We start from the raw sequence: 24,728 nt of genomic DNA, 5'->3' as shown, positions 1-24,728 counted from the left end.
AGGCGTGCAGCGTTTACCGCTTCCGCGGCGTGGCGTAAGTGCTACGCGCTCTGATGCGCTCGCGAAAGTGGGTGTCTTGGATCGCAATCCAAATGAACGAAGCTAGTTTGGCATGGATGGCCCCAGCTATATATGGCCGACTTAATCCTGACCATCACCTAGCTTGTCGGATTCGTCTATAAACTGCCTGTCAATGGAGGACGACATTACCATGACTTTTTACATTGTATGATGGTCAATCATAGTGAGATCTGAAACAACCTACTGAACCTATTCTAACAAGCATAATATATCAATTCTGATTGAAATTTATGGGAAAGAATTAAAATATTCTTTGACCTTGTCACATGTTCAATATTAAATGTGTCAAGGGAACAAAAGAGGGAAAAAATGAGAGCTTGTGACAATTCAATATGGCGAATGTCCCTTAGAAGTCTCAGAAGTTTTCCCTTTTGCGGAAAACGGAAATAAATCACAGAATCGGAGGTACAACACGGGAAATGAAATTTTTTGTATAACGTGAATAAATTTTTAAAAGATAAGAGAAGTAAATGTTAAAAACAATCATTAGTTTACTGTGTCAACTTTTATGATATATTACCAAGGCATGAACCCCTATATCCATCCAAACATTGTAACAGTCGGCCTATTATCGTGACAATATTCCAATCAGCGCATATTGATCGCCGATATTGAACACTTTATTGTGACACTATCATTGTTTATACATTTTAAGCTTTATTCATGAAACACGGATTTACAGATTTTACAACACGGATTACAACAAAGAAAATGGATTTTAGAAAACGATAAACTTTGGACTCTACCTTAGCCCAGTATAACTTCATAGTGTTTAACACAAAATATGTTTGTAATGCCAACAAACCTGTCTTTCTCATTCTCATATTCAGAGTGCACATACTTCTGTGATCAGGATTATACCCCAGTGTGTGGCAGTGATGGTACAACTCATTCTAATGAATGTGAGATGGGTCGTGCTGCTTGTGAGCAAGATGTAGAGATTACCTTGGCTTATTATGGCGAATGCTTACCAGGTAAAATATATTGTAAATACTGGCTACTTATCTTCTTATTTTCAACCTCGAATTTACTGTGCACTTTGCTCTGACTCAGCTGTCACATTCTAAATGCCTCATTCCAAAAAACAAGCTGGGAATTGTGCCTTTTCAACTGCAGGGCCACACCTATTCCTCTGGAACAAGTTGCCCACACCATCATCCATAGTCAAGAAAATATCACCACCTTCAAAAACTTTCTTAAAACCCACCTCTTTCCCACTGTTTATAGCTCTTTTCCTTTTCTTGTCTTTTCTCTTTAAGCACTTTGCCTACTCTGTAAAAGTATTTTTTTCATGCTCTAGGCAAGTACCACAAAAATATCAATGCACACAATATATTCCTTTTATATAGTAAAAATTATGTAAAGAAGCTTAAAAAAGCGTATGTAAAAAAAGGAGAAACAGTTGAAAATGGTGAAGCACAAAAAATTAATTATGCAAATTACATAGACTAATGCCGAGAGTTAATTTGGTCCAGTAGTGGATAATTATCCTAAAGAAGGAGAAAATTATAAATTGAGGGTGGAGGAGGGGTGTGGGTGTGTGTACATAATGTATACAGGCACTTATAATGTCTCTCAAGTACACCATTATTGGATATTTGGGCAGCTTCACCTAGATTTTGTACGTAAATTACTCAGTTGTGGCCAAAGATGTTTTACTTTAGTAAAACCTAGATAAGCTGATGCCTATACTGATGCACGGCAGTGAACGTAACCGTTCCGGCTGAAATCCAGAAATGGCGTCATTTGTTCTGGTGCTGCCACTTCCGGTAACGCGGAGAAGAACATGCCTTTTGCAAACAAAATGGCCGACTCGTCCCGGCCCCTTTCCAGCGTAAAATACAGCTTATTTAGCCAATGTGAACATGGGTCATCGCCAGAAATATTTTCCTATGCATATTGGACTAACACCTCAGCTATATGGTATTTCACGATATAACAGTAATTAAAAGAAAACTGCAAACGTTCGTTCGTCGGATGTTTCACGAAGTGACAAGCTCTATGACGTCACTATGTAAACAACATAGAGGAATAAATAATTAATTAGGTAATACCAAATATGGAGGTATCCAAAAGTATGCTAATTAGAACAGGTTAGAAGGAACGACGAATCAGAATATGATCCTGGTATCCAGTTCTATGCAAATGAGTTGAAGGAGGTTACGTGAACATGTAAACTTATGCGACTCTTGTGTATACCGACCTCTGTGGTTGTGGCCAAAAAGCACTTGCGTTGTTAAACTTCTGGTACTTACCGACCAATCACTGATCACAAATACCCATTGTTATTGCAATTTGGAGCTTCAGAGACTCACGAAAAAAAATCCATAAAATTAATGTCACAGCCTGACACTCACAAAAGTAGCCCAATTTTAGACCAGTAGTGGCATGGTTTTCAATTAGGCGTCTAAGACACAGCGTTGGCATCACTGTGGAAAAGTATTGTTTTTAGTTATCAGTCTCTTTTACTTTTAAATAAATGTTTCTTTGTTTTCTTTTCTTTCTTCTACTTTGATTAGAGCCGGAGCCTACATACCCAAAACTAGGAGGTAAGTACAGATCAAATTTATTACTGATTAAACTTGGTGTCTCTTTATTTGGCATAACATCGTGCATTCTAGTGGTTAAATACCACTAATTATGTATTACACAGGTTTCAATGGGAAAATGCCTAATTTCGGGTGGAATTTTCTCATATTCAGAACTCTCACAGTTCAATGCCACCAATATCAGGTGAAACTATATGATTTAGATGCCAAATGATCAAAAATTCAACATAGGTTGAACTGAGACTTTTCTTGTTTTAACGCACTGAACCGTAAACACCTTAAAATGACAGTGCGCCCTCGAAGCTGAAAGTTACAATATGATAAGGCGACTATTTACTAAAAACCGAAGCTGTGCGTATGAATTTTGGTACTATTACATCAAAAATGTCATATAATGAGAGAAAATGTATCATTTTGAAGCATCAGACTCTAAAAAGTACTTTTTGGCTATATAACTTGATCAATTTCAGCGATTTTAATGCAGTCTTTTCGAATGCCATGAAAACAAATAGTTCCTCATCGTATTTCAATGTATCGCCTGGCCTATTAGTGGTCTTTAACCCATATCAGCACAAAGGTGCTCAAATCTCGGATAAAATGCCAAGAATGTAAACATTGACATTTGCAAGACATGTTTTAACAAGAAAATTTCTGGAAAACAGCATGACGAGTAAAATATCAATGATTTTCGGACACCCTGTATGATGACTGTTTCGCTGTTTTTGCTTCAACCTAGGACTATATCTGGAGATTCGTATCTGTAGCCTGTCCTAGCACGATCAGATCAGATTAAGATTGATTTAGGGTTAGTGTTCGATTTAGGCTTGCTGTTTAGTGTTAGAATTGTTGATTAGGGTCAGGTTCGCATTAGGAATAGGGTTTTTATAGGGCTAGGCTCATGGATAGGGATAGAGATACGGCTAGGTCTGAGGATTAGATATGGGTTTAAAATAGAGTTATAGATCAAGTTAGGGTTCCGGCTTGAGTTAGGATAGAGTGAGGCCACACAAGATGCTGTAGAGGCCCATAGACAACGTGTACACAAAGACTAGGTTTTATTTTACACGTGACTATAGGCCTTACATGCGACTTAAAGCTTAAGCAAAATGCCTAGCCTAGGCATATACTGTATTTACACGTATAGGCCTATGTACGTTATTTAGGGCAAGGAAATCACCAACAAAATGTGCATGTGGGTCTAATTAACAAAGTGGCATGTTTATATGATCATCAACATTGATTTTTCATCATCATTAAGCTTTCTATATGTATACGCAGGCAAGCGAAGGTTGTTGAATTTAGAAGCCCTGAAATCACAGAAACCAGCCGTAAACCCAATACTAATGCCACAAGTCCCCCCCACCCCCTCAACCCGTTACTACCTCAACGGGTTCTAAAAACATACCTTAGTAGTCGAAGAAGATGCACGTTTTCTTGCCAGGGCAAATACAGTTCAATATTGAGAAATGTAAGCAAAAAATAGCTAGAAAAGTCTCCATGACGAATATCAGATCCATAGAATTCAGTGTTTCTATAGGTTAAATACCACTAATTATGTATTACGCGGTTTTCAATGGGAAAATGCCTAATTTCGGGTGGAATTTTCTCATATTCAGAACTCTCACAGTTCAATGCCACCAATATCAGGTGAAACTATATGATTTAGATGCCAAATGATCAAAAAATTCAACATAGGTTGAACTGAGACTTTTCTTGTTTTAACGCACTGAACCGTAAACACCTTAAAATGACAGTGCGCCCTCGAAGCTGAAAGTTACAATATGATAAGGCGACTATTTACTAAAAACCGAAGCTGTGCGTATGAATTTTGGTACTATTACATCAAAAATGTCATATAATGAGAGAAAATGTACCATTTTGAAGCATCAAACTCTAAAAAGTACTTTTTTGGCTATATAACTTGATCAATTTCAGCGATTTTAATGCAGTCTTTTCGAATGCCATGAAAACAAATAGTTCCTCATCGTATTTCAATGTATCGCCCTGGCCTATTAGTGGTCTTTAACCTAGTGGGGCTGCTTCAACCTGGCTCTTGCTCTAAATGATTACAATAGATGACTCTGGCTAGATATTTTGTCAATTGAAAATTGTTAAAATGCCAATAAAATGTCATGTATTTCAGAGTGCACATACTTCTGTACTGAGGATTACACCCCAGTGTGTGGCAGTGATGGTACAACTTATTCTAATGAATGCGATATGGGCCGCACTGCTTGTGAACAAGATGTGGAAATCACCAAGATTAGTGAAGGAGAATGCCCATCTGAACAAGGTTAGATATTGAGCTTAATTAGAGGCACTCTAGTTTGTCTCAAAGCCTTTCCCAAGTTGAAAACCTATTGCGGAATGTGTGGTTTTATTCATCTGTGGGACAAGCGTTTTGACAAAAATAGACCACTGTTTCGTTTGGTAAGGAGTTTTCACTGTGGTCAAGATGAAGAATTGTATTGAGATTTTTGATTAAGGCTATTTTGATTTACTCAATCCAGTGGGAATAACGCGCAGTTGGTGATTTTATGCGTAAGGGGCTTTGAGACGAACTATTAAATTATGATTGTCTAAATGCCTACATATTTATTGGGCTATATCCAATGAAAAAGTTAACATAGGCCTTATACAAGAGTGCTCAATACTAACATTACTGTCAGTAGAGCTAATTATAAAATAATTAATTAAGTTTAATTAACACATCATGGCCACTACTCCGAGTTTCATGCTACAAGCATGTAGCAATCATCAGGTGGAATGGTATGACAATGATCACACAGTCTTATTTTTTCTTAGCACGGTTGGCTGGTTTGTATCCATGACGACATTTAGATACTAGCTCAGATCTTTTATTAAGGGCACTTGAGCTATTGGTTTTTCATCAATGCATAAATTACAGTTACCAGATTGCCTCATACAAGTGTTTGATTTGTGCGCAATTTCCCAATTGATGCTGTAATCACTGTTTTGTTGCTTTAATTTCCAGATATATTTTGATAGCTCGGTTTCTTTTTCATACTTACTGTGCCTGAATGACTTAGTATGATTGTTATAGCGATCCTTGAACTTTCCCCGATAAGCCCACATAAAACATAGATGTATTGCCCGATTGGACGGTAGCCCTATAAATGATGCTCTCTGTTAAGCATTTCCCTTTAAGGGGCAGCTGCTTTTAGTCCTGCAATTGCACTCCTTTTAGGAGTGTTCTTGGCTTTATTCCTGATACTGAGTGTTATGTGATCTCATTATAGAGCCCATATTAGCATGCAGCTATAGCTGACCTTCATACTGTTCTTATTAAAGATCTGGTTTAGCTTGCTTCCCGCAGGGAAATGCTTTTTGATTAGTTTGAGGAACTTTCCTCCTACATTTGATTTTACATTGTTGCTAAATGGCAGGTTAAACCAAATTGTCTTTCTTTTTCTTGTTCTATGTTTATTATTACTTCTTCTATTGCTTGCTGTGTTAGATTCTTGATTTCTCTCCTCGTACGTTATTTCTTCAGAATAGCCGCTATCTTTAAGTGCTTCATTGTAAATGTCCGCAGCATTGTTGAAGACATCTCTACTAGAGGAGATGTTGGATATTCTCTTCCCAATACCTGATGGTATATTCTTAATTATAGACGGGGGTGGTTCGAGTTAGCATTTATGTACATAGGGGGGTTGTTTGGTTTTCTGTATGGTTTATGAATACCAGTACTGAGGTCCAGATTTACATCAAGGAAGTTGACCGCTTTGAGATTGGTTTCTACAGTAATTTTCAGATCAAACTGCTTGAATATTTGTACGATTCTTTTCCTCGTACGATCTGCTTCACTTCCAGAACATTGCTTTAGCACTGCCAACCCGTCATCACGGTATAAGCCAACGCTATTAGCCCCGAGTTTGGATTTGAGCTCATGAAGGATAAATAGGCCGACTAGCTCACAAATTTCTGCGCCGTCAAAGGCACCCATCGCTACGTCAAATGCACTAGCGCTGGGCTATATTGTTTTCAAATAACAAAGTGACAAAAAGGAGGATTACAACAGTGTTAAAAAAATGCTTGTTGCTATGGTCAGTGAACTTTTTTCACTGGTTTGAATATGATTTCGGACTGATTTTCCAAACCTCTGTCATAAAGCTTCTTGGATGAGAAGATGATAAGAAGGTGGGTATTGAACTGAAGGCGTGTAGATGATAACATCACTGCTCTTCTCCATCCAACTCATCAGGTCAGTTGGTAGAGTATTGTTCTGATGATCCGAAAGGTCCACAGGTTCAAATCCTGGATGGTCAGTGAAATTTTTTCATTGGCTGTCATTTATGTATGTATGTTAAAAATCTTTCTCATATTTAATTTCCTACATAGTTTAACTTTAATTTCTCAATTTGTAGCTATTATTGTCCTTACAGACAAACTCCAAAATTGACTAAAATTTTATTTCCTTCCTTATGATGTTGTTTTAGGTGTTATCACTTGCAGAATGTTAACATCCTCCTTACAAAAATGATTTTTGGACTTACACGATTGCCCGGCACGATTGGTCAAAGTGTGCCACATATGTGTTCATTCATGTGTTCCAAACACTTTTGACAAATTTCAAAACGAAATGACCCTTCTCTGTACCAAAATTGAACTAAAAATATAATCAACACATCAGATTGTCAAAAATGTTGCCCAAATGTTTATGGTACATCCACCTATGGTTATTTGTACCCCATGGAGGTTCCAGGGTTTCTTTTTCAAGAAAAAACTGATTAATTTACTCTTGTTTCCTTTTATATTACAGAATGCCCCCTTATATGCACTGCAGATTATAACCCAGTGTGATTTACTATGTTTTCTTTTACATTACAGAATGCCCCCTTATATGCACTGCAGATTATAACCCAGTGTGATTTACTATGTTTCCTTTTATATTACAGAATGCCCCCTTATATGCACTGCAGATTATAACCCAGTATGCGGTAGTGATGGAAATACTTACTCAAATGAGTGCGAGTTAAGGACAGTGGCCTGTAATAACAATGTTGAAATTACTGTAGTGAGTGAGGGAGAATGCCCACCTGAGCCAATAGTTGAAGCATTTGCAGGTAAGCCATAAAATTTGTATTATATCGCAAATTTCAAACAATCAAATTATGTGATATAAAAAGACGTCTCTTATATTCAGAATGCAATATGATATGTCTGATGTGCTCTCGAGTCCCAGAAAAATACTATGTGAACATTGCTGTCCAAACCCTTTCTAAAGCTCATGGAAAATCATGGAATTTTGGTTGGTCAGCAAGTGTACGAACCCTGTAAAAAAACTTTGTTCTGGGCCACCCTCAGCTGCTAACAAAAGTTGCAAGGTCAATTGATTTGCACAAAAATAATCACCAAGAAAGTACATGTTTTATTTTATTTAGACTGTGAGGATGACATGGGTAACCTAAGATCACACGGAGAGCGTTGGGAGCAACCATGCGGAACCTGTGTATGCCAGGATGGATATCAAATGTGTCCTACAGCCTCATGTTCTGGGCCTCCTAGCCCACTCTGTACAAGCACTTTTGATCCAGAAGTAGATTGCTGTCCACAATACTCATGCCCAGAAGGTAAGCATGGAGCCACACACATACACACACCCCACAACACTATATCCTATATCCTACAGCCTCATGTTCTGGGCCTCCTAGCCCACTCTGTACAAGCACTTTTGATCCAGAAGTAGATTGCTGTCCACAATACTCATGCCCAGAAGGTAAGCATGGAGCCACACACACACCCCACACCATCATCTATCCTATATCCTACAGCCTCATGTTCTGGGCCTCCTAGCCCACTCTGTACAAGCACTTTTGATCCAGAAGTAGATTGTTGTCCACAATACTCATGCCCAGAAGGTAAGCATGGAGCCACACACACACCCCCCCCCCCCCTACAATCTATCCTATATCCCTACAGCCTCATGTGCTGGGCCTCCTAGCCCACTCTGTACAAGCACTTTTGATCCAGAAGTAGATTGTTGTCCACAATACTCATGCCCAGAAGGTAAGCATGGAGCCACCCCCCCACACACACACACCACCATCTATCCTATATCCTACAGCCTCATGTTCTGGGCCTCCTAGCCCACTCTGTACAAGCACTTTTGATCCAGAAGTAGATTGCTGTCCACAATACTCATGCCCAGAAGGTAAGCATGGAGCCACACACACACCCCACACCACATCTATCCTATATCCTACAGCCTTATGTGCTGGGCCTCCAAGCCCACTCTGTACAAGCACTTTTGATCCAGAAGTAGATTGCTGTCCACAATACTCATGCCCAGAAGGTAAGCATGGAGCCACCCCCCCACACACCACCATCTATCCTATATCCTATAGCCTCATGTTCTGGGCCTCCTAGCCCACTATGTACAAGCACTTTTGATCCAGAAGTAGATTGCTGTCCACAATACTCATGCCCAGAAGGTAAGCATGGAGTCACAAACATATAACCTCACACTTATAAAAACCAGACTATACCTTCCCACTTGCATTGTTTCAAAACATGCACCTACACAAGCAAGTTCACATGCACATTTTGAGGTCCAGTACTCTTACGTCCCATGTTCCATAGGCATCATGCAAACATGGCATAATCCAGTTTGTCTGTTATTATAACCTCAAGAGCTCTACTGGCTTTCTTACCATGGACCTGATAGGTTAATTAACTTATATAATCATTTGAGTAACCAATCAAAATCGAGCTCATAACACTTTTAAATTTAATCCCCTTCAGCCCTACTTAGGCCTAAAGAATGGTTTGATTGGCATTAGCCGACCTACCCTAAAAATAAGCCTGACCCTGATTTTTTTTTAATTAAAAATTTAGTTAAAAAAAAAAAAAAAAGTTCAAGGCCTTAATCAAATGCAATTTACAGCTTTAATAAAAGTTAAAAAACTCCCAGCTACTTACCCTAATTTTTTTATGTTACGCCAATCAAACAATTTCTTTTAGGCCTTACTATTCTTATACCTTCATATCTTGTGATTGGCTCAATATATGATGTAACCCTGTTTGTTACCAATCAAATGGTGCTTAGAGACTGATAGTTTAACCATCTCTTCTTTAGGTTGTGCCGACTCTGTTGGTCTTCATGAAACCGGTGATGAATGGATGACAGATGTGTGCACAATGTGTGTGTGTCCAGCAGGGGAAGGTCTTCGTCCTCCTGTATGCAAGGGTATGGCATGTGGTAGCCCACCATCAGCACTATGTACTCTTGTACCACCTACAGAAGATCAGTGCTGTCCAACCTTTGAATGTCCAGAACCTGAGGGTAAGTGGTCTCTCTCTTTAACCCCATAACAACTACCTGCCTATTGGTCAAAAAGGAGTTTTCATTATCAATTGGACCAATCAGCAACATTTTTAGAATAATTTCACCACGCAAAATAATTGGGGTGAATTATTTGCAAAACTCCATTCTGATTGGTGATTAAAATGAAGATATCATGTAATTGACCAATCAGAGGCAATGTTAGATCGGCAGGTAGTGCTCAGGGGGTTAAGACATTTGTTCAGTGCATTTGTGAACAGTCACATCAAACAGGTGGACTTTGCAGGAAAAAATCATATTTAAGATGATACTTTTGTCTTTCATATGTGGTATTTTTGATCAATTTTATTTTCAGACATCACTTTTCAAAATTGATTCAGATTTTATTATTGAAAAACAGTTTTCTGCAAAGTCCACCTTTTTGATATGACTTGTTACATGCCCATATGGTTATGGTCTTTGTCTTCCTAAAGCCAATGTGGTGCATGTTTTGGCATTTGTTTGGTAGAAATGCAAAAGAAGGACTCCCTCATTGACTGTTTATTTTCTGCCTTCCATATTCTCTTTATCTCTCTCTGTCTCTCTCTGTCTTCTTCCTCCCATTTTCCCGATGTCTTTGCCTATCTCTGTTTTCTTGCTTGTTGTCTTGTGTCTCTCATTTGTTTTCTTCATGTTTTTTTCCATATTCCAACCGTTTTGGCTATTCCAGTTGAAATCCATACACCCCCTATGGAAAACATGACCTTAATCTTCCACACAGGGAGTGTGAATTTCAAATGAGGTTACTCCGTATGAAATCAATGGATTTCAGCTGGAATAGCCTTTTGTGTGTCTCTTTTCTCTCTTTCTCAGCCTCTTTCTTTCTGTGTCTCTCTTACTCGCTTATACTCTTTTCACTCTCCCTCTCTCTCTCCCCTCCCCCACTCACTCACTCACTCACCCCTCTCATATCATCATCATCAAATCGTTATACAAATCATTTCATTTCAGCAGCATGTACTGATAACAATGGTAACACAGTAAACCATGGTGAGAGCTGGGAAGAACCTTGTGGGACTTGTTTCTGTGAAGATGGGAATTCCATGTGTCCCACACCCTTGTGTGTGTTGCCCCCTTCTTCTTATTCCTCTTCTTATATAAGTATTCCTCCAGGATGTACAAGTATATTTGATCCAAAAATCTCACTCACCTTCTCATGCATTATCATCATTATACCAAGCTTTTCATTGCATTTCATTTCAGCATGTACTGATAACAATGGTAACACAGTAAACCATGGTGATAGCTGGGAAGAACCTTGTGGGACTTGTTTCTGTGAAGATGGGAATTCCATGTGTCCCACACCCTTGTGTGCGGCACCACCTCCAGAACTAGGGTGTACAAGTATACAATTTGATCCAAAGATACATTGCTGTCCAGAATATTCATGCCCAGAGGGTGAGTATATGACTCCTGAGAAAAAAGTACATTTCATATGTGTGTTGTCTTTATAAAAATCATACTCGATAGTGCTGACTTTCATCAAGGTCCTGCAAAATACATTTTCATACAAGCATAAGTGTGTGTTGTCTATGTAAATATCCAACATCACAGTGCTGTACTTCAATGACAGCTGCAGAGGGACTTTGATGTCTAAATTTTGATATAATGGATTAGTAATGATTGCATTTTAGTATAAACAAGGAGGAGGGTAACACAAAAAGAAACCAGCAAAACTAAAGGCACCTTGTAATAACCCAGATATGATTCTCTTAGTTTTCAAACAAAGAAACTAAAGATATCTTGTATTAACCCATACATGATATTTGGTTTGTCCACAGTAGCAGATCCTGTACCAGAAGATGAGGTCTCATCTGCAACACCACCTCCACCAGGTAAAGATTTGTCATTTGAATGTCAACAAAAACATATCTAGTCATTACTCATAAACATAAAAATATATTTTAATTTCTTTTTACAAAACTTAAAATTCCAAATTTAATGGCTAAACAATTATCCTCATTGATAACCTGTGAGCTCCTTTGTAATAATATGAGTAACCCCTATGTAATAATAATGTGTACATCCATATCAAATGATGCACTTGTCAGTTGCTACCTGTGTCTCATTTTACATAATAGCTAGGAATAAATACCAGACTCATCTCAAGTGGAGGTCACCTCAAATTATACCGAAGTCACTTGATTTAGGAATACAGAGAACATATTCCTAAACCATGTGATGTGGGGATGACTTGAAATGACGTCCACTTGAGATGAGTCTGGTAATTATTCCTAGCTATTATGTGAAATGAGACACATGTAGCAGCCGACAAGTGCATTGTTTTGATATGGATGTATATATATGAGTAATTCTTAATAATAATAAGTGTAACCCAATATCGGACGGTTACCAGAGGACCTGCGAGTGTTATGTCAACAGCAACCAGATAGCAGGTGAATTAGTCCGCAGGGATCTTTCAGTGATCTAGAATCTGATTAACTTAATTTGACACCCTTAGCGTAAACAAAAACAATATTGTGTAGATGTGTAGATTATATATTTCTTGAATTTCTGTTGTAATTTTTCAGTTCCTACAGAGCAGTGGTTCTTTACACAAGATTTGGAGGATAGTTGGGTTGTCCGCTACAGCCAGCCTGTCACCCTGACTTGTGGAGCAGAAGTATCGGATCCACAAGATGTTACAATCTCATTTGAGTGCAATGGCGAGATCATGGATACAAGCCGTGTGACATATACTGCTGAAAGCATTACACCGGGAATTGTCACAACTTATGCATCTATTGGTAAGAAATAGCAAATATGTGACATGCTACCACAGGTCACTAATGTGTTCAATTAATAACTTTAAATTTTATTTTATAGTTTTAGTTTTACAGTTTAAAAAAAATATGAGCATGCAGATATCATGAATGAATATTGCCAGACTTATAAGGCTTTCTGGCTTAAGTTGTCAAATCGTGGTCATTGTTCAAATTAAGCTTTCAATATTGGGCACCACTTTTAGTGGTTTTAAAGCCATAATGTGCGATCTTATAATATGAAATTATTTAATTTTTTTCAAACCCGATTTTTTGCTATATGTAATGTTTACACATGTCTAAACTTGCACCTAAAATGTAATCAGCCAAAGTTGTTGTACTTGTAGGACAACAGAGCAGTTTTGACATAAAGCCATAATTACAACATGTAGCATAAAAGCATGCAGTTTAATATTGCATAAAAATATTTTTAACCATTCCCGTAGTACAGTATATTTATCTCTATATCATGCCTGAATTTATTTTTTTTAGATATTTCTCGTGGTGAAGTAGAGGACTTCAATAACAAATTCTATTGCCAATGTGTCGCCTCAACTCCAGACTTAACCGAGTATCGCAGCTCTGTGGCTGAAGTCGGTATTTCATGTAAGTTGCAATTTCTTTGATATTTATAATGATTGGATGTAATTCATAATTGGGCTTATTCATTTAAAGTACACACTCCCCCTGTGGAAGATTTTGGAAATATCTTCCACAGGGGGAGTATGAACTTGAAATGGAATTAGCACATTAACCAACTCTTTGAATCTCACCCTCCCTCTGTGGAAGATTCATGTTGAATCATTCTCACAGGGTGTGTGAAATTCAAATACAGCTGCCTAATGTGTTCATTCCATATGATTTTCATACTCCCTCTGTGGAAGGTATTTATAAACTTACTAAAGTCTGCACAAAAAGTAACTCAGCTGTTATAAATATGCCTATAGATTCAGAACTAATTATTGTTTTCACAATATTTCAACATAGAGAGAAGGATGATTTATTTACACACATTTTGATACCCTATTCGTCAAATTTTGTTCAATATTAAGGGGGTACTACACCCATTGATTTTTTTTTGCATTTTTTTTGCATTTTGTGAAGAAATTCCCCAAAAAATTGGACAAAGTGGTATGCAAAATGAAGGGGCAAATCTTCTCGTTTTATTGGTGGCATCGGTATCAACGTAGCTTACATGCTTTTAAAAGTAGAAGCCAAAAGGTGGTACATCACTGATGATTTAAATTCACTTCATTTTGGAAAGCTTAATATCAACGGATTTCGTTAAAATTTTGGATATGTGTTGCTAACACGTTAGGAAAATAAAGTTGATATGTAAAATGGGAATAAGTGGTTCCTGATTTCTTTTATGACTTCATGAACTTGGTGCTCCACAACTATCAAAAAGGAACTGGTTAAAATGCTTCTATTTTCAATGTTGAGCTATATTTTGTATTTTTAACTTGCGACATTATTTCACTGAAACTTAATTAAGCCATAGGTAACAGGTTACCACAACCATACTACAGCAATGTTGAAAAAATTGTATTTCTTGTCACCTATACCACCATATTGGGTAGTTTTCCGTAAGCTTAAGTTTTGTGATTTTGGTAACTATTTTATATTTATTTGTGAAATCCATCTCAACTAGGCATTCTAAATTGTACTCACCATTTACATCCCAAGGTATATTAGTATATCCACCTTGCACTTCTCGATATATATCCAGTTAAAGACAGAATATCAAAATTATTCCTCATTATGATACATTTTGTATCACAGACTCTCACATGTGTATTCAAAATTGATGCTTAAATTTGACCTGAACCAATTGACCTATAACCTGACATACGGTGACCTAATAGCCTTTTCTTCTCCTAACAACACATCAATAACAACATCAATATCAAATTGACTAATGACTATGCATCTATTGTGTAAGTGTTTATTTAATTTATTCAGTGTTATATATTTTGCAAGCACCACTAGATTTTCTATAGAGAGTATAACAAAGGATTTAATGTATTCTATTCATGTACCCTGTACTTGAACATGTTGAAAAGAATAAATTATGGTTTGTTATGAAACACGCATCTGAGTTACCAGGATACGGTAAACAAAAAATATATAGGGCTAAAATGGCTTACTATACAATGGTTTAAACATGTTAAAAGCACCTTTTTATTTATTTTTTTAAATTTTTTTTTTATTTCACATGATCCGTGCATATATCGCCTCGCTATAAATGAAAAAATATTTTTTTAGACCAATCAAACCAATATATGGGTGTAGTACGCCCTTAACAACACAGTAGTGCTTTTACAAAAAAATACCTGAATTTAAAAGTTGCAGTTTACAGCGATCAATGGTTATAATGCCAGCACTGTAAACACGTCAAGCCCGCCATTATCTCAGCGCTTACTTCAAATCAATAGAAATAACTGCAACTTTTATTAGGGTATTTTTCTTTCAAAACACTGCTGTATTGTCAATATTGAACAAAATGGGGTATCAAAATGCGCGTAAATAAATCATCCTTTTTATGTTGAAATATTTTGAAAACAATTATTAGTTCTGAATCTATAGGCGTATTTATAACAGCTGCGTTACTTTTTGTGCAGACTTTATTTGTAAAAGTTGGTGTAACATAACTTTTTACATTTTGGCAATAGTTAAAAATGTTTTTGTAGTGTTTTATTTATTTATTTATTTATTTATTTATTTATTTATTTATTTATTTATTTATTTATTTATTTATTTATTTATTTATTTATTTATTTATTTATTTATTTATTTATTTATTTATTTATTTATTTATTTATTTATTTTATTTATTTATTTTATTTATTACACTTTATCACTGGCACAGAATTACAAAAAATATTTTGTAATTTATATTTTTCATATACAAGTAAGGTGTTTAAAAATGTATACATATATAATCCAACATTTAAAGCAATAATGATTTGCCCACAAGTGATTAAAGTTCGCCCTCAAATTCTACTTTTTGCACAATTTTGATACCCAGTTTTCTACTTATAATACCTTGTGAAAGACTGAGCCTAAAGTGCTTTAATTACAGTAAAATTTAAGAGTTCTTGATTAAAACTGGGGTTTATTCACCGTTTCCCCCATAGAGCTCCACAGTTAAATTTCCTTTCATATTACCTCATTATTTCGGCTTGAAATCATCAGAAAACCTCCTTGACAGTTATACTAATATTGTTTTGACCACAAGGTTTGGGGGAAAGAACCAACTAGTCAAATCGTCTCTACGGGAGACTCATTCTTATTTTATTATTTTCTTTTGTAGTTTTCCGTAAGGTTTGGGGGAAGGAGCCAACTAGTCAAATCGTCTCTACGGGAGACTCATTCTTATTATATTATTTTCTCTTGTAGTTTTCCGTAAGGTTTGGGGGAAGGAACCAACTAGTCAAATCGTCTCTACGGGAGACTCATTCTTATTACATTATTTTCTCTTGTTTTTTTCCTTAAGGCTTGGGGGAAGGAACCAACTAGTCAAATCGTCTCTGCTGGAGACTCATTCTTATTATATTATTTTCTTTTGTAGTTTTCCGTAAGGTTTGGGGGAAGGAACCAACAAGTCAAATCGTCTCTGCGGGAGACTCATTCTTATTATATTATTTTCTCTTGTAGTTTTCCGTAAGGTTTGGGGGAAGGAACCAACAAGTCAAATCGTCTCTGCGGGAGACTCATTCTTATTATTTTATTTTCTCTTGTAGTTTTCCGTAAGGTTTGGGGGAAGGAACCAACTAGTCAAATCGTCTCTACGGGAGACTCATTCTTATTATAAACACAGCCAAAAAAGAAAGTCTCCAGTAGTTCCATCCCCATTTAATCAGATTCTGATGAGTTTATGGCAAAATAATTTATATAATAATTTTCTATACACTTCCTTCAAAGGTTGATACCAAATTTGATATCAAAAGTTTAATCATCGTGAGCATAGAAATATTTGTTTGGAAATTCATGCAATTTTAAAAATGACATAGGAATTGTATCACGTAGCAGAGCTAGCGTGAGTGCCAAGAATTACGTCGCCTGAATAGGCCGGCAGGTTAAAGGTTTGCCCATGCATGTCAAAACGCAAATCAAATACCCCGCCCTTTCAATTGTGCGCACGCAAGTGTACAATGATTCCTGCACGGGCATGCTTCAGGCCACATAATAAGCTGATACCATGCATTGATTTTTGCGTGGTCAATTCGTAATTTGTCATTTTTAAAATTGCACGAATTTCCAAACAACGGCTCCTTTGCTCATGATGATTAAACTTTTGATATCAAATTTGGTATCAATCTTCGCAGGAAGGTGTATAGAAAATTATTATATAAATTATTTTGCCATAAACTCATCCGAATCTGATTAAATGGGGATGGCACTACTGGAGACTTTCTTTTTTGGCTGTGTTTATTATTTTCTCTTGTTTTTTTCCGTAAGGCTTGGGGGAAGGAACCAACTAGTCAAATCGTCTCTGCAGGAGACTCATTCTTATTATATTATTTTCTCTTGTAGTTTTGCGTAAGGCTTGGGGGAAGGAACCAACTAGTCAAATCGTCTCTGCGGGAGACTCATTCTTATTATATTATTTTCTCTTGTAGTTTTCCGTAAGGCTTGGGGGAAGGAACCAACTAGTCAAATCGTCTCTGCTGGAGACTCATTCTTATTATATTATTTTCTCTTGTAGTTTTCCGTAAGGCTTGGGGGAAGGAATCAACAAGTCAAATCGTCTCTGCTGGAGACTCATTCTTATTATATTATTTTCTCTTGTAGTTTTCCGTAAGGCTTGGGGGAAGGAACCAACTAGTCAAATCGTCTCTGCGGGAGACTCATTCTTACTAGAATGCCAGCCACCAACAGGAAGACCCGACCCTGAGGTATCATGGGAAAAAGATGGCCAGCTTCTAGATCTTAACAATGAGAGGGTGATGCTGATGGAGGACGGTAGTCTGGTTATTTCATCTGCGACATTGGAAGATGCGGGATCTTACATGTGTGTTGTACAAAACCCAGCTAAGCTTCGCAGGAGTAAAGCTGCTGTGGTGACTGTCAATGTTTAAGGCTTGATTAAAAACTAGACAACATGTGTGATTTGGTCTGATTTAATGTCAATCATTTTGAAAGTACAGCTACTTTTGATGGGCTAGTCTTAAAAATAAACTGGGGAAAATCGACTTCCACATGTATATCAAAAGCTTCATAAATCTAGCATACATGGCTGCGCGGTTTGACAACTTTTATGGTGACATTTCTGTAAATTTTCTCTTGTTTTTGTCATCTTATTTTGCACATGTCAATTTTATTGTTTGCAACATCAGACCAACTAGGTCAGATCATGACGCATTTTGTATATGTATATGACCAAAGAACAAGACATTTTTGTACTGGATTTGATACTTTTTTACTGTTTTTTTTAATCTTTTATAATTTTTTAAAGCAAATATCAGATTAATCTATAAAAGTGTGTGAATAATTAAGGTATATGTACTTGTGCTGCATTTTTATAAGAACTGTAACTACATGTAAAATCTATTTTCCATAGTGCTGCAGTGAAAATATTACAAAATAATTTTTAATATGAAGAGCCAAAGATGTATTATAATAGCCACAGTTTTAGTTGCACTTTTTGATTTGCACTGTAGTGTATAACCATGGCAATATTGTGTCATTTGTAACCATGGCAATATTGTGTCATTTGGGGACAGGGTTTACTAATACAGAAGTAGTGTTTGCTTTGCTTACATATTATATAGTAGGTCATTGTTATTGAATCTATAAAATATATCTAGATACTGTGCAACCATTGTAGAAAGAAGTAAACATAGTCGCTTTTAACCTGTAGAGTGCTGTAGATACTGCACAATAAACCGCTGTAAAATACTGCTTACTTAGATAACTGCACGCATATGTATAGTTGCACCTTATTATTTTAGTAGCTTCTTACTAGTACAAAGATGTTAGTTAACCTGCTCCTGGCTCTTTCAAGCTGGGAGCAGATCGTTATTCTGAAGGACAGTCATTCTGAGGGTTGTTATTCCGAAGGCTCATTACTTGGAAGGGTCATTACTCCAAATTTACAACATGGTTTGTTATCCTGAAATATCAATACTCTGAAGGCTTGTTATTCAAAAAGGTTATTACTCCAAAGTTAATAATGACCCTTCAGAGTAACGAACCTTGTTTTAAATTTGGAGTATTGCCCCTTCGTAATAATGAACCTTGTTGTACATTTGGAGTAATGATCTTTCGCAGTAATGAATCTTAGGAATAACAACCCTTCAAGCTTTGCCTAAAAAGCGCAGTGCCTAGACTATCTAGATCTTTAACACACTTCCATCTGTGCTTGTAAAATGCAAGATACTGCACGAAAATTCTGTAAAACATGCTCCAATGGCATTTTACAGATAGACTACACCATATTAGCATAGCTTAAAATATATACTAATAATGCATGCATGTAGAGATCTCCTTATACCTCATAGAGTGTAATAGATTGATTGTTCTCACCACAATTTTGCTTGACAATTATGTATTAAAAACATTCTTATTGGAATATATTGCCACTTGTTACTCAAACAATTGTGTGTGTGTTTGTGTTTATTACTAAATTCCTTGTGTAAAGAAATGACTAATGGTGATTGACTAATGGGTAAAGTTAGTGGACTCGCTTTAGGGCCTCGCATGCGTGTATTTTGGGGAGGCTTTAGGCGCCAGCCCCGGGAAAAAAGCAAGGCGGCAAAAATGAAGGGCGGCGGAAGAAGGCGGTAAAAATAGTGGCGGCAAAAAGCGAAGGGGTGGCAAAAAGAATTAGGAAATAAAAAAGGGCGGAAAAATTTGATAAAGTATAAAAAATTTTGAAAAAATGGTACTATACATCAAAATGTGCTGCTTTTAGGCGCTTAGCGCCTGAAACCGCTTTTTTTTTTTTTGCCTTTTTTGTTTTTGTTTTTTTATGCCCTTCACTGCCTCGGGTGGAGGTCTGGGAGGCAAATTTTTTTCCGTAGTTAACATTTGCATCGCATATACATAATATATAGTAAGCCAAAGAATATCAAAAATATGTCAAAATTAAAACAGGCAGCCAACACCTGTATTCGTTAGCTCTTGATTTAAGACCATATTTTTTGAAATTGGTTGAGAATTAAAGAAATTAAAGATCTAAAATCTAATAAGAAACAAAATCAAAACTAGAGCAACTGTGCCCTTTGCAAGGGCACGAGGTAAGTTAGGCGGATGATTGTGACGATTTGATCAAGCAATACTGTGCTGGGTGCTGGATAGTATTAATTTTAATAAGACTGTTTGCCGTTTTAATGTACATTCATCGTGGAAAGCTGGCATTTTGAAAACTTGACCTTTGACCTCTGTATAACCCCTAATGACCAGAAATGAATTTTGAAATATTTAAAACATGTAAAAAATGTCATAAGGATCATTGCATTTAAATTTCAGCTCAATTGAAGCATTTTGAAAATTTGACCTTTGACCCCTTTGTTGCCCCTTAATGATCTTAAATGAATTTTTAAATATTTTTAACATGTTAAGAATGTCATAAGGATCATTGCATTTAAATTCCAGCTCAATTGGAGCATTTTCAAAAACTTGACCTTTGACCCCTTTATGACCCTTAATGACATTTAATGAATATTAAAATATTTTAAGCATGTTTAGAATGTCATAAGGATCATTGCATATAAATTTCAGCTCAATTGGAGTATTTTCGGTTAACATGACCTTTTTGACCCCTGTGACCCCTTGGATGACCTCCGACGTTAAACAACCCATAACTTTTGTAGCCAGCTACACAATACTGCTTGTGACTGAGTTTGGTCGAAATCCGATCAAGGATGTGGAAGTAGTAGCAAATTGTGAGAAGAAAGAAAGAAAGAAAGAAGAAAGAAGAAAGAAATGGCAAGAAAGAAATAAGTTAGGCTGCCCGCCTAACTTAAGTAGCACTTTTGTGTTCCAATCAATGAAAGCACAATGCTAGTTTTAATGTGCTAATCAATGAAAGCATTGCAATAATTCTGTTGTTTGCAAACGCTTTGTACAAATCAATAGGGCACGCAATGGAGCAAACTGCAATTTTAAATTGGCATCTTCCTTGGCTTTTTGGATCGTTTCCTTTTTTCTTGAACAATTTCAACAAATAAGGTCTTAAATTCGAGCTAAAAGATGCAGCTATTGGCTGCTGGTTCCAATTATGATATATCTGTCTTTGTTTAGGGTATACAGGGGTGAACATAATTTTTTGGTTTACTGTACATAAGTGTACGAGGCTAAGTCAAGGGTTGAGAGCCAGAAAGCCTTAACTCACAATCACCTGCTCCCACGAAAGGAGCATAGTCACCAGGGCATTATAAGATATTGTCCATTAAAAATAAAAAAATTCAACAAAAAACACAACAACAACAAAAAATTTTAAGACCAAAGCAAGGAGCAATCTTAACATGTTTGGTATGACATTGAAGGGTATAGAGTAAAGATTTCAAATCTGGAATATCTCAGAATTTTTTTTTCAACTTTATGCTCAATTTGTTAGAGCTGGTCATTGTGAGTTAAGGCTTTCTGGTTCTCAAGAGTCACACAGAATATATGACTGATAAAGAAGACTAAACGGATGCTGACGGAAACACTAAAGCAATTGTTCTGTGATATTTTTCGCTGGGTACAGTCCCAAGTGTAATATTTTAACAACTCATTTGATTTTTTTTTAAATGACACCAATCCTACAGTCAATCGTTGTTTGATAATTAACTAACATTCTTGCTGAGTAAGGTTTGATCTTTCCCTAGGGAAGTCCTTTTCAGAGGGCTGAGCTTTCGGAACTCTAGCGAGTGCCATCTTCATCTTTCGCTCTGAAGAAGATAGTACAGGGTCTCATGGCCTAATGGTTAGGGTGTTCGATTCCTGATACGGTGGCCCGAGTTAGAATACTGATGACTACCTGAATTTTTTTCAATGTTTATTAAAGAAAGTGTCCGGCAATCACAACATTATGTCTTATATGTTAAAAAAATAATTATCAAGAACGAATCACATGGTTTTATTTAAAACAAACTCATATTAACCATAAAAACGACTAAAAACAGCAATCTCTCAACACACAATATTCAAAATTCCCGCGCCGAAACTTTCTAGAGCAATGACGTCATGGTTATTTGTGCTCATTTGTCGTCAGGCTTCATTGAATTATAAGGACGTCATTGCTCGAGCCAATTTCGGAGCGGAAATTTTGAATATCGCGTGTTGAGAGATGGCTGTTTTTATTCGTTTTCATGGTTAATATGACTTTGTTTTAAATAAAACCATGCGATTCGTGCTTAATAATTATTTTTCTAACACATAAGACATAATGTTGATTGCTGGACACTTTCTTTAAACAAGTTATTGTCATTACTCATGGGAAACACAATTTTAAACATCCAGTACTAGTGTGATATTATTTTTTTTATCAAAGCAGGATGTTTGTTTCTCAGGCAGCGAAATTGTTTAGGGACCTATTTAAAAACAGCACAGTGTGGTGCAACATAGAGACCGGCTCTATGTATAGTGTAGCCACTAGAAGAATAATAAAATAAAGAAATAACACAAGGAACTAGATCAGGTTAACAATAGGTGTGAAATTGTTCCGCTAGAAAAGGTATGGAAGGCCCGGATGGAAGGCAAATAGGGAAAAAACTTGCCCAAAGAGAGGCACACTAAGATTAAGGTCATACATAAAGACAGCGGTGGGAGGAGGGAAATTGAAAATAACCAAAGTTCTATTGAAAGGAGGGACAACTGTCTCCACCACAGACACGCGGAACAACTTGGATCAACCCTCTCCTAGAACATGAAGACGGCACGCCCGAGTGAGGAGGTGGTACAAATTGGCAAGAAATAATATTTCGCATAAAGGTACGTTTATTTTGATCAACTATGTCGATAATATGATGTCCATTGTAGGTTACGTTAATTTACGCCCAATAAGCTCAAACAGCAATACACATTTTGTCCCACATTAACTTTTTGAGTATTTGTGGGCGAAAGAGAAGCACCCGAAGCACTTTTCCCAGGCACTCTATGGACAATCTAAAATTCGATCTAAATGGATCATACAACGAACGCCTAGATGCACGCTATACGTTTTGTAACAAGCTGTTCAATTCCACACAGAAGCCGTGGCGAAAACAAGGTAAAAAATACCAGTTTCTTTCATTATAAACCTCCAAATTTCAGATTTACGTTCAGGTATGTTTCCAAAAAATTCACAGAAAATTGCAGGATGACAGATATTTGTGTGAGTGAGAGGAACACTTTTTTACAATCGCTATGGAATATCTAGATGAAATTCCCGAATGGGTTTGCGCTACACTTGTTAACTGGGTCTGGTTACGTTCATATGAAATATGTTTATCTCTTGATTAGCGATCCATGTTCAGCCAGTCTATTCCCAATATGAAAACAAAGGAAACAAAGAGTGTACAAAGAGTAATGGGAGCATCATTTGTTGGAATGAGGGGATGTATTATGTTGAAAAGGATTCTGGGAAGGGTAAGATATGTTCTCTGGGTTTTGAGTTGAAAAATAGGAATGATACCAAGAATTATTACTGTTCTTGTAAAATATGGGGAATAATCCCTTCTTTACTGCATATATGATCTGAACCCTTTAAAATAGTTATACAGGATTTCGTGAGACGGGAGCTTTGCGCAAGCAAGGCTAGTGAGCGAAACAAGTTTCTAAACCAGCCTGTCAGATTTTAATTTTCTTGATTTTCTTTAAAATTCGACCCCCATTTCGGGTAAAATTTACAGGATATTTTACTTATAGATTTAAATTTAGGCCACACCACAGCACAGCTTCCTGGACAGAGGCAACGAAGTGCGCTTGATTGCACTGGACATCAAAGGTCTGACATAATGGCATTTGCTCGATACTCATGGCAAAAGAAGTATCCGGCAAACTACTCACCTGGATTAGGAGCTACCTGACAGATCGTTCCATCAATGGTCTTATCTGGCCAGTCATCAAGTACTTCCTCCATCAAAGCGTCAGTTTCCCAGGGGTCAATATGGGGCCCACATTTGTCTTCATTGGTGACCTGGGTGATGAGTGTGAAAACCAACTCACCTCTATGCAGATGATTCCACCTTGTTCTGTGAGATAACATCTGGAGGTCAACTCTAAAGCTGTTACTGTTAGCCGAACAGAGACCTGGAGAAAATGAGGATCTGGGGAGACAGATGGAAGGTAACCTTCGAGCCATCGAAATGTAAGGCAATGACAATATCAAGAAAGAGGAATCCAACCAAGGTAAATCTTAATAATTTTATGTTTGGTACCCCCAAACTGGCTGAGAAAGAGCATATCAATTTGTAAGCGCTCTTTAGCAAAGTCATAGTTCATTGAATTTACAACCGTATGACAAAACAGGCGAAAATAGTAACTTTTTGCACAAGATTTGGAATTGAAAGAGAATATGCCATTGCTCATTCTAGTGACGCTAGTGTATGGACAATATGTGCATTTAATGACATAAAATTTGACATTTTGAACATTTGAGGTTTTGACCTTTAAAACCCACATTTTGGTCAAAAATGTGCTTGGATAGTAGTGTTCAATAGATTTACCACATTGGCCTTGCTATAACATTGAATTGCGTTATCTGCTGACACAAGTGACGAAAAGTGTTTTTAGGGGGAAGTGTTAGCTTTCGTTTGATATAAAAAAAAATCTGATTGGATGAAGGGAACACTTGAGGTTTCTACAAAAACCAATTACAGAGGCCCATTTTCCAGCTAGAAGCTCCACAGCTCATACGATGCTATGCACTCAACCGTGTAGTGTAATCAAAGGCTGTGGGGAAGACAATTCACTGCTTGCTGTTCTCTGCTTGGAAGCTCTTGGGTGAAAATGTGTGCTTAGGTGTATCGAGGTGGAAACTGTGCGTAGATGGTTTATAAGAGAATCGTTTTGTATAGAAAC

General features: G+C 36.8%; 2 protein-coding genes across 20 annotated transcripts in view; both read left to right on the top strand.

Moving 5' to 3' along the window:
• Positions 1-8,355, top strand: part of LOC140171115 (uncharacterized) — a 73,948-nt gene extending 65,593 nt beyond the window's left edge. For 13 of the 16 annotated variants that reach the window (XM_072194297.1, XM_072194289.1, XM_072194288.1 and 10 more), the window contains 5 exons: positions 912-1,055; positions 2,601-2,630; positions 4,774-4,923; positions 7,550-7,717; positions 8,036-8,355. In XM_072194297.1, coding sequence (XP_072050398.1) covers positions 912-1,055; positions 2,601-2,630; positions 4,774-4,923; positions 7,550-7,717; positions 8,036-8,340 — 797 coding nt within the window. In that variant the 3' untranslated portion in view covers positions 8,341-8,355. The remainder of the gene's footprint in view (positions 1-911; positions 1,056-2,600; positions 2,631-4,773; positions 4,924-7,549; positions 7,718-8,035) is intronic. The other 3 variants (XM_072194299.1, XM_072194295.1, XM_072194292.1) reach the window with 1 other exon arrangement.
• A 582-nt stretch (positions 8,356-8,937) lies between these two features.
• LOC140171114 (uncharacterized) lies at positions 8,938-19,337 on the top strand. 4 transcript variants are annotated; one of them, XM_072194281.1, is made up of 7 exons: positions 8,938-9,085; positions 9,730-9,936; positions 11,179-11,373; positions 11,760-11,810; positions 12,507-12,722; positions 13,230-13,343; positions 17,532-19,337. In XM_072194281.1, the coding sequence occupies exons 1-7, from the start codon at positions 8,953-8,955 to the stop codon at positions 17,816-17,818; spliced, it is 1,203 nt and encodes a 400-aa protein (XP_072050382.1). In that variant the 5' UTR covers positions 8,938-8,952; the 3' UTR covers positions 17,819-19,337. The 4 variants fall into 4 exon arrangements, with proteins under 4 accessions (XP_072050382.1, XP_072050381.1, XP_072050383.1 ...); XM_072194280.1 differs by having other exon boundaries at positions 11,757-11,810; XM_072194282.1 differs by lacking the exon at positions 17,532-19,337 and adding an exon at positions 17,360-17,460 and having other exon boundaries at positions 11,757-11,810.
• The last annotated feature ends 5,391 nt before the right edge of the window (positions 19,338-24,728 follow it).

Source organism: Amphiura filiformis, chromosome 15 (assembly GCF_039555335.1).
Source record: "Amphiura filiformis chromosome 15, Afil_fr2py, whole genome shotgun sequence".
NCBI lineage: Eukaryota > Metazoa > Echinodermata > Ophiuroidea > Amphilepidida > Amphiuridae > Amphiura > Amphiura filiformis.
Note: the sequence above shows the minus strand (reverse complement) of the source record. Positions and strands in the feature narration are given on the sequence as shown.

Coding starts and splice junctions, on each gene's coding strand:
- LOC140171114 (XM_072194280.1), top strand. CDS start 8,953: ATGGAGCCACCCCCCCACACACCACCATCTATCCTATATCCTATAGCC. Junction 9,937..11,178: donor TGAATGTCCAGAACCTGAGG/GTAAGTGGTCTC, acceptor ATTTCATTTCAG/CATGTACTGATAACAATGGT. Junction 11,374..11,756: donor AGAATATTCATGCCCAGAGG/GTGAGTATATGA, acceptor GTTTGTCCACAG/TAGCAGATCCTGTACCAGAA.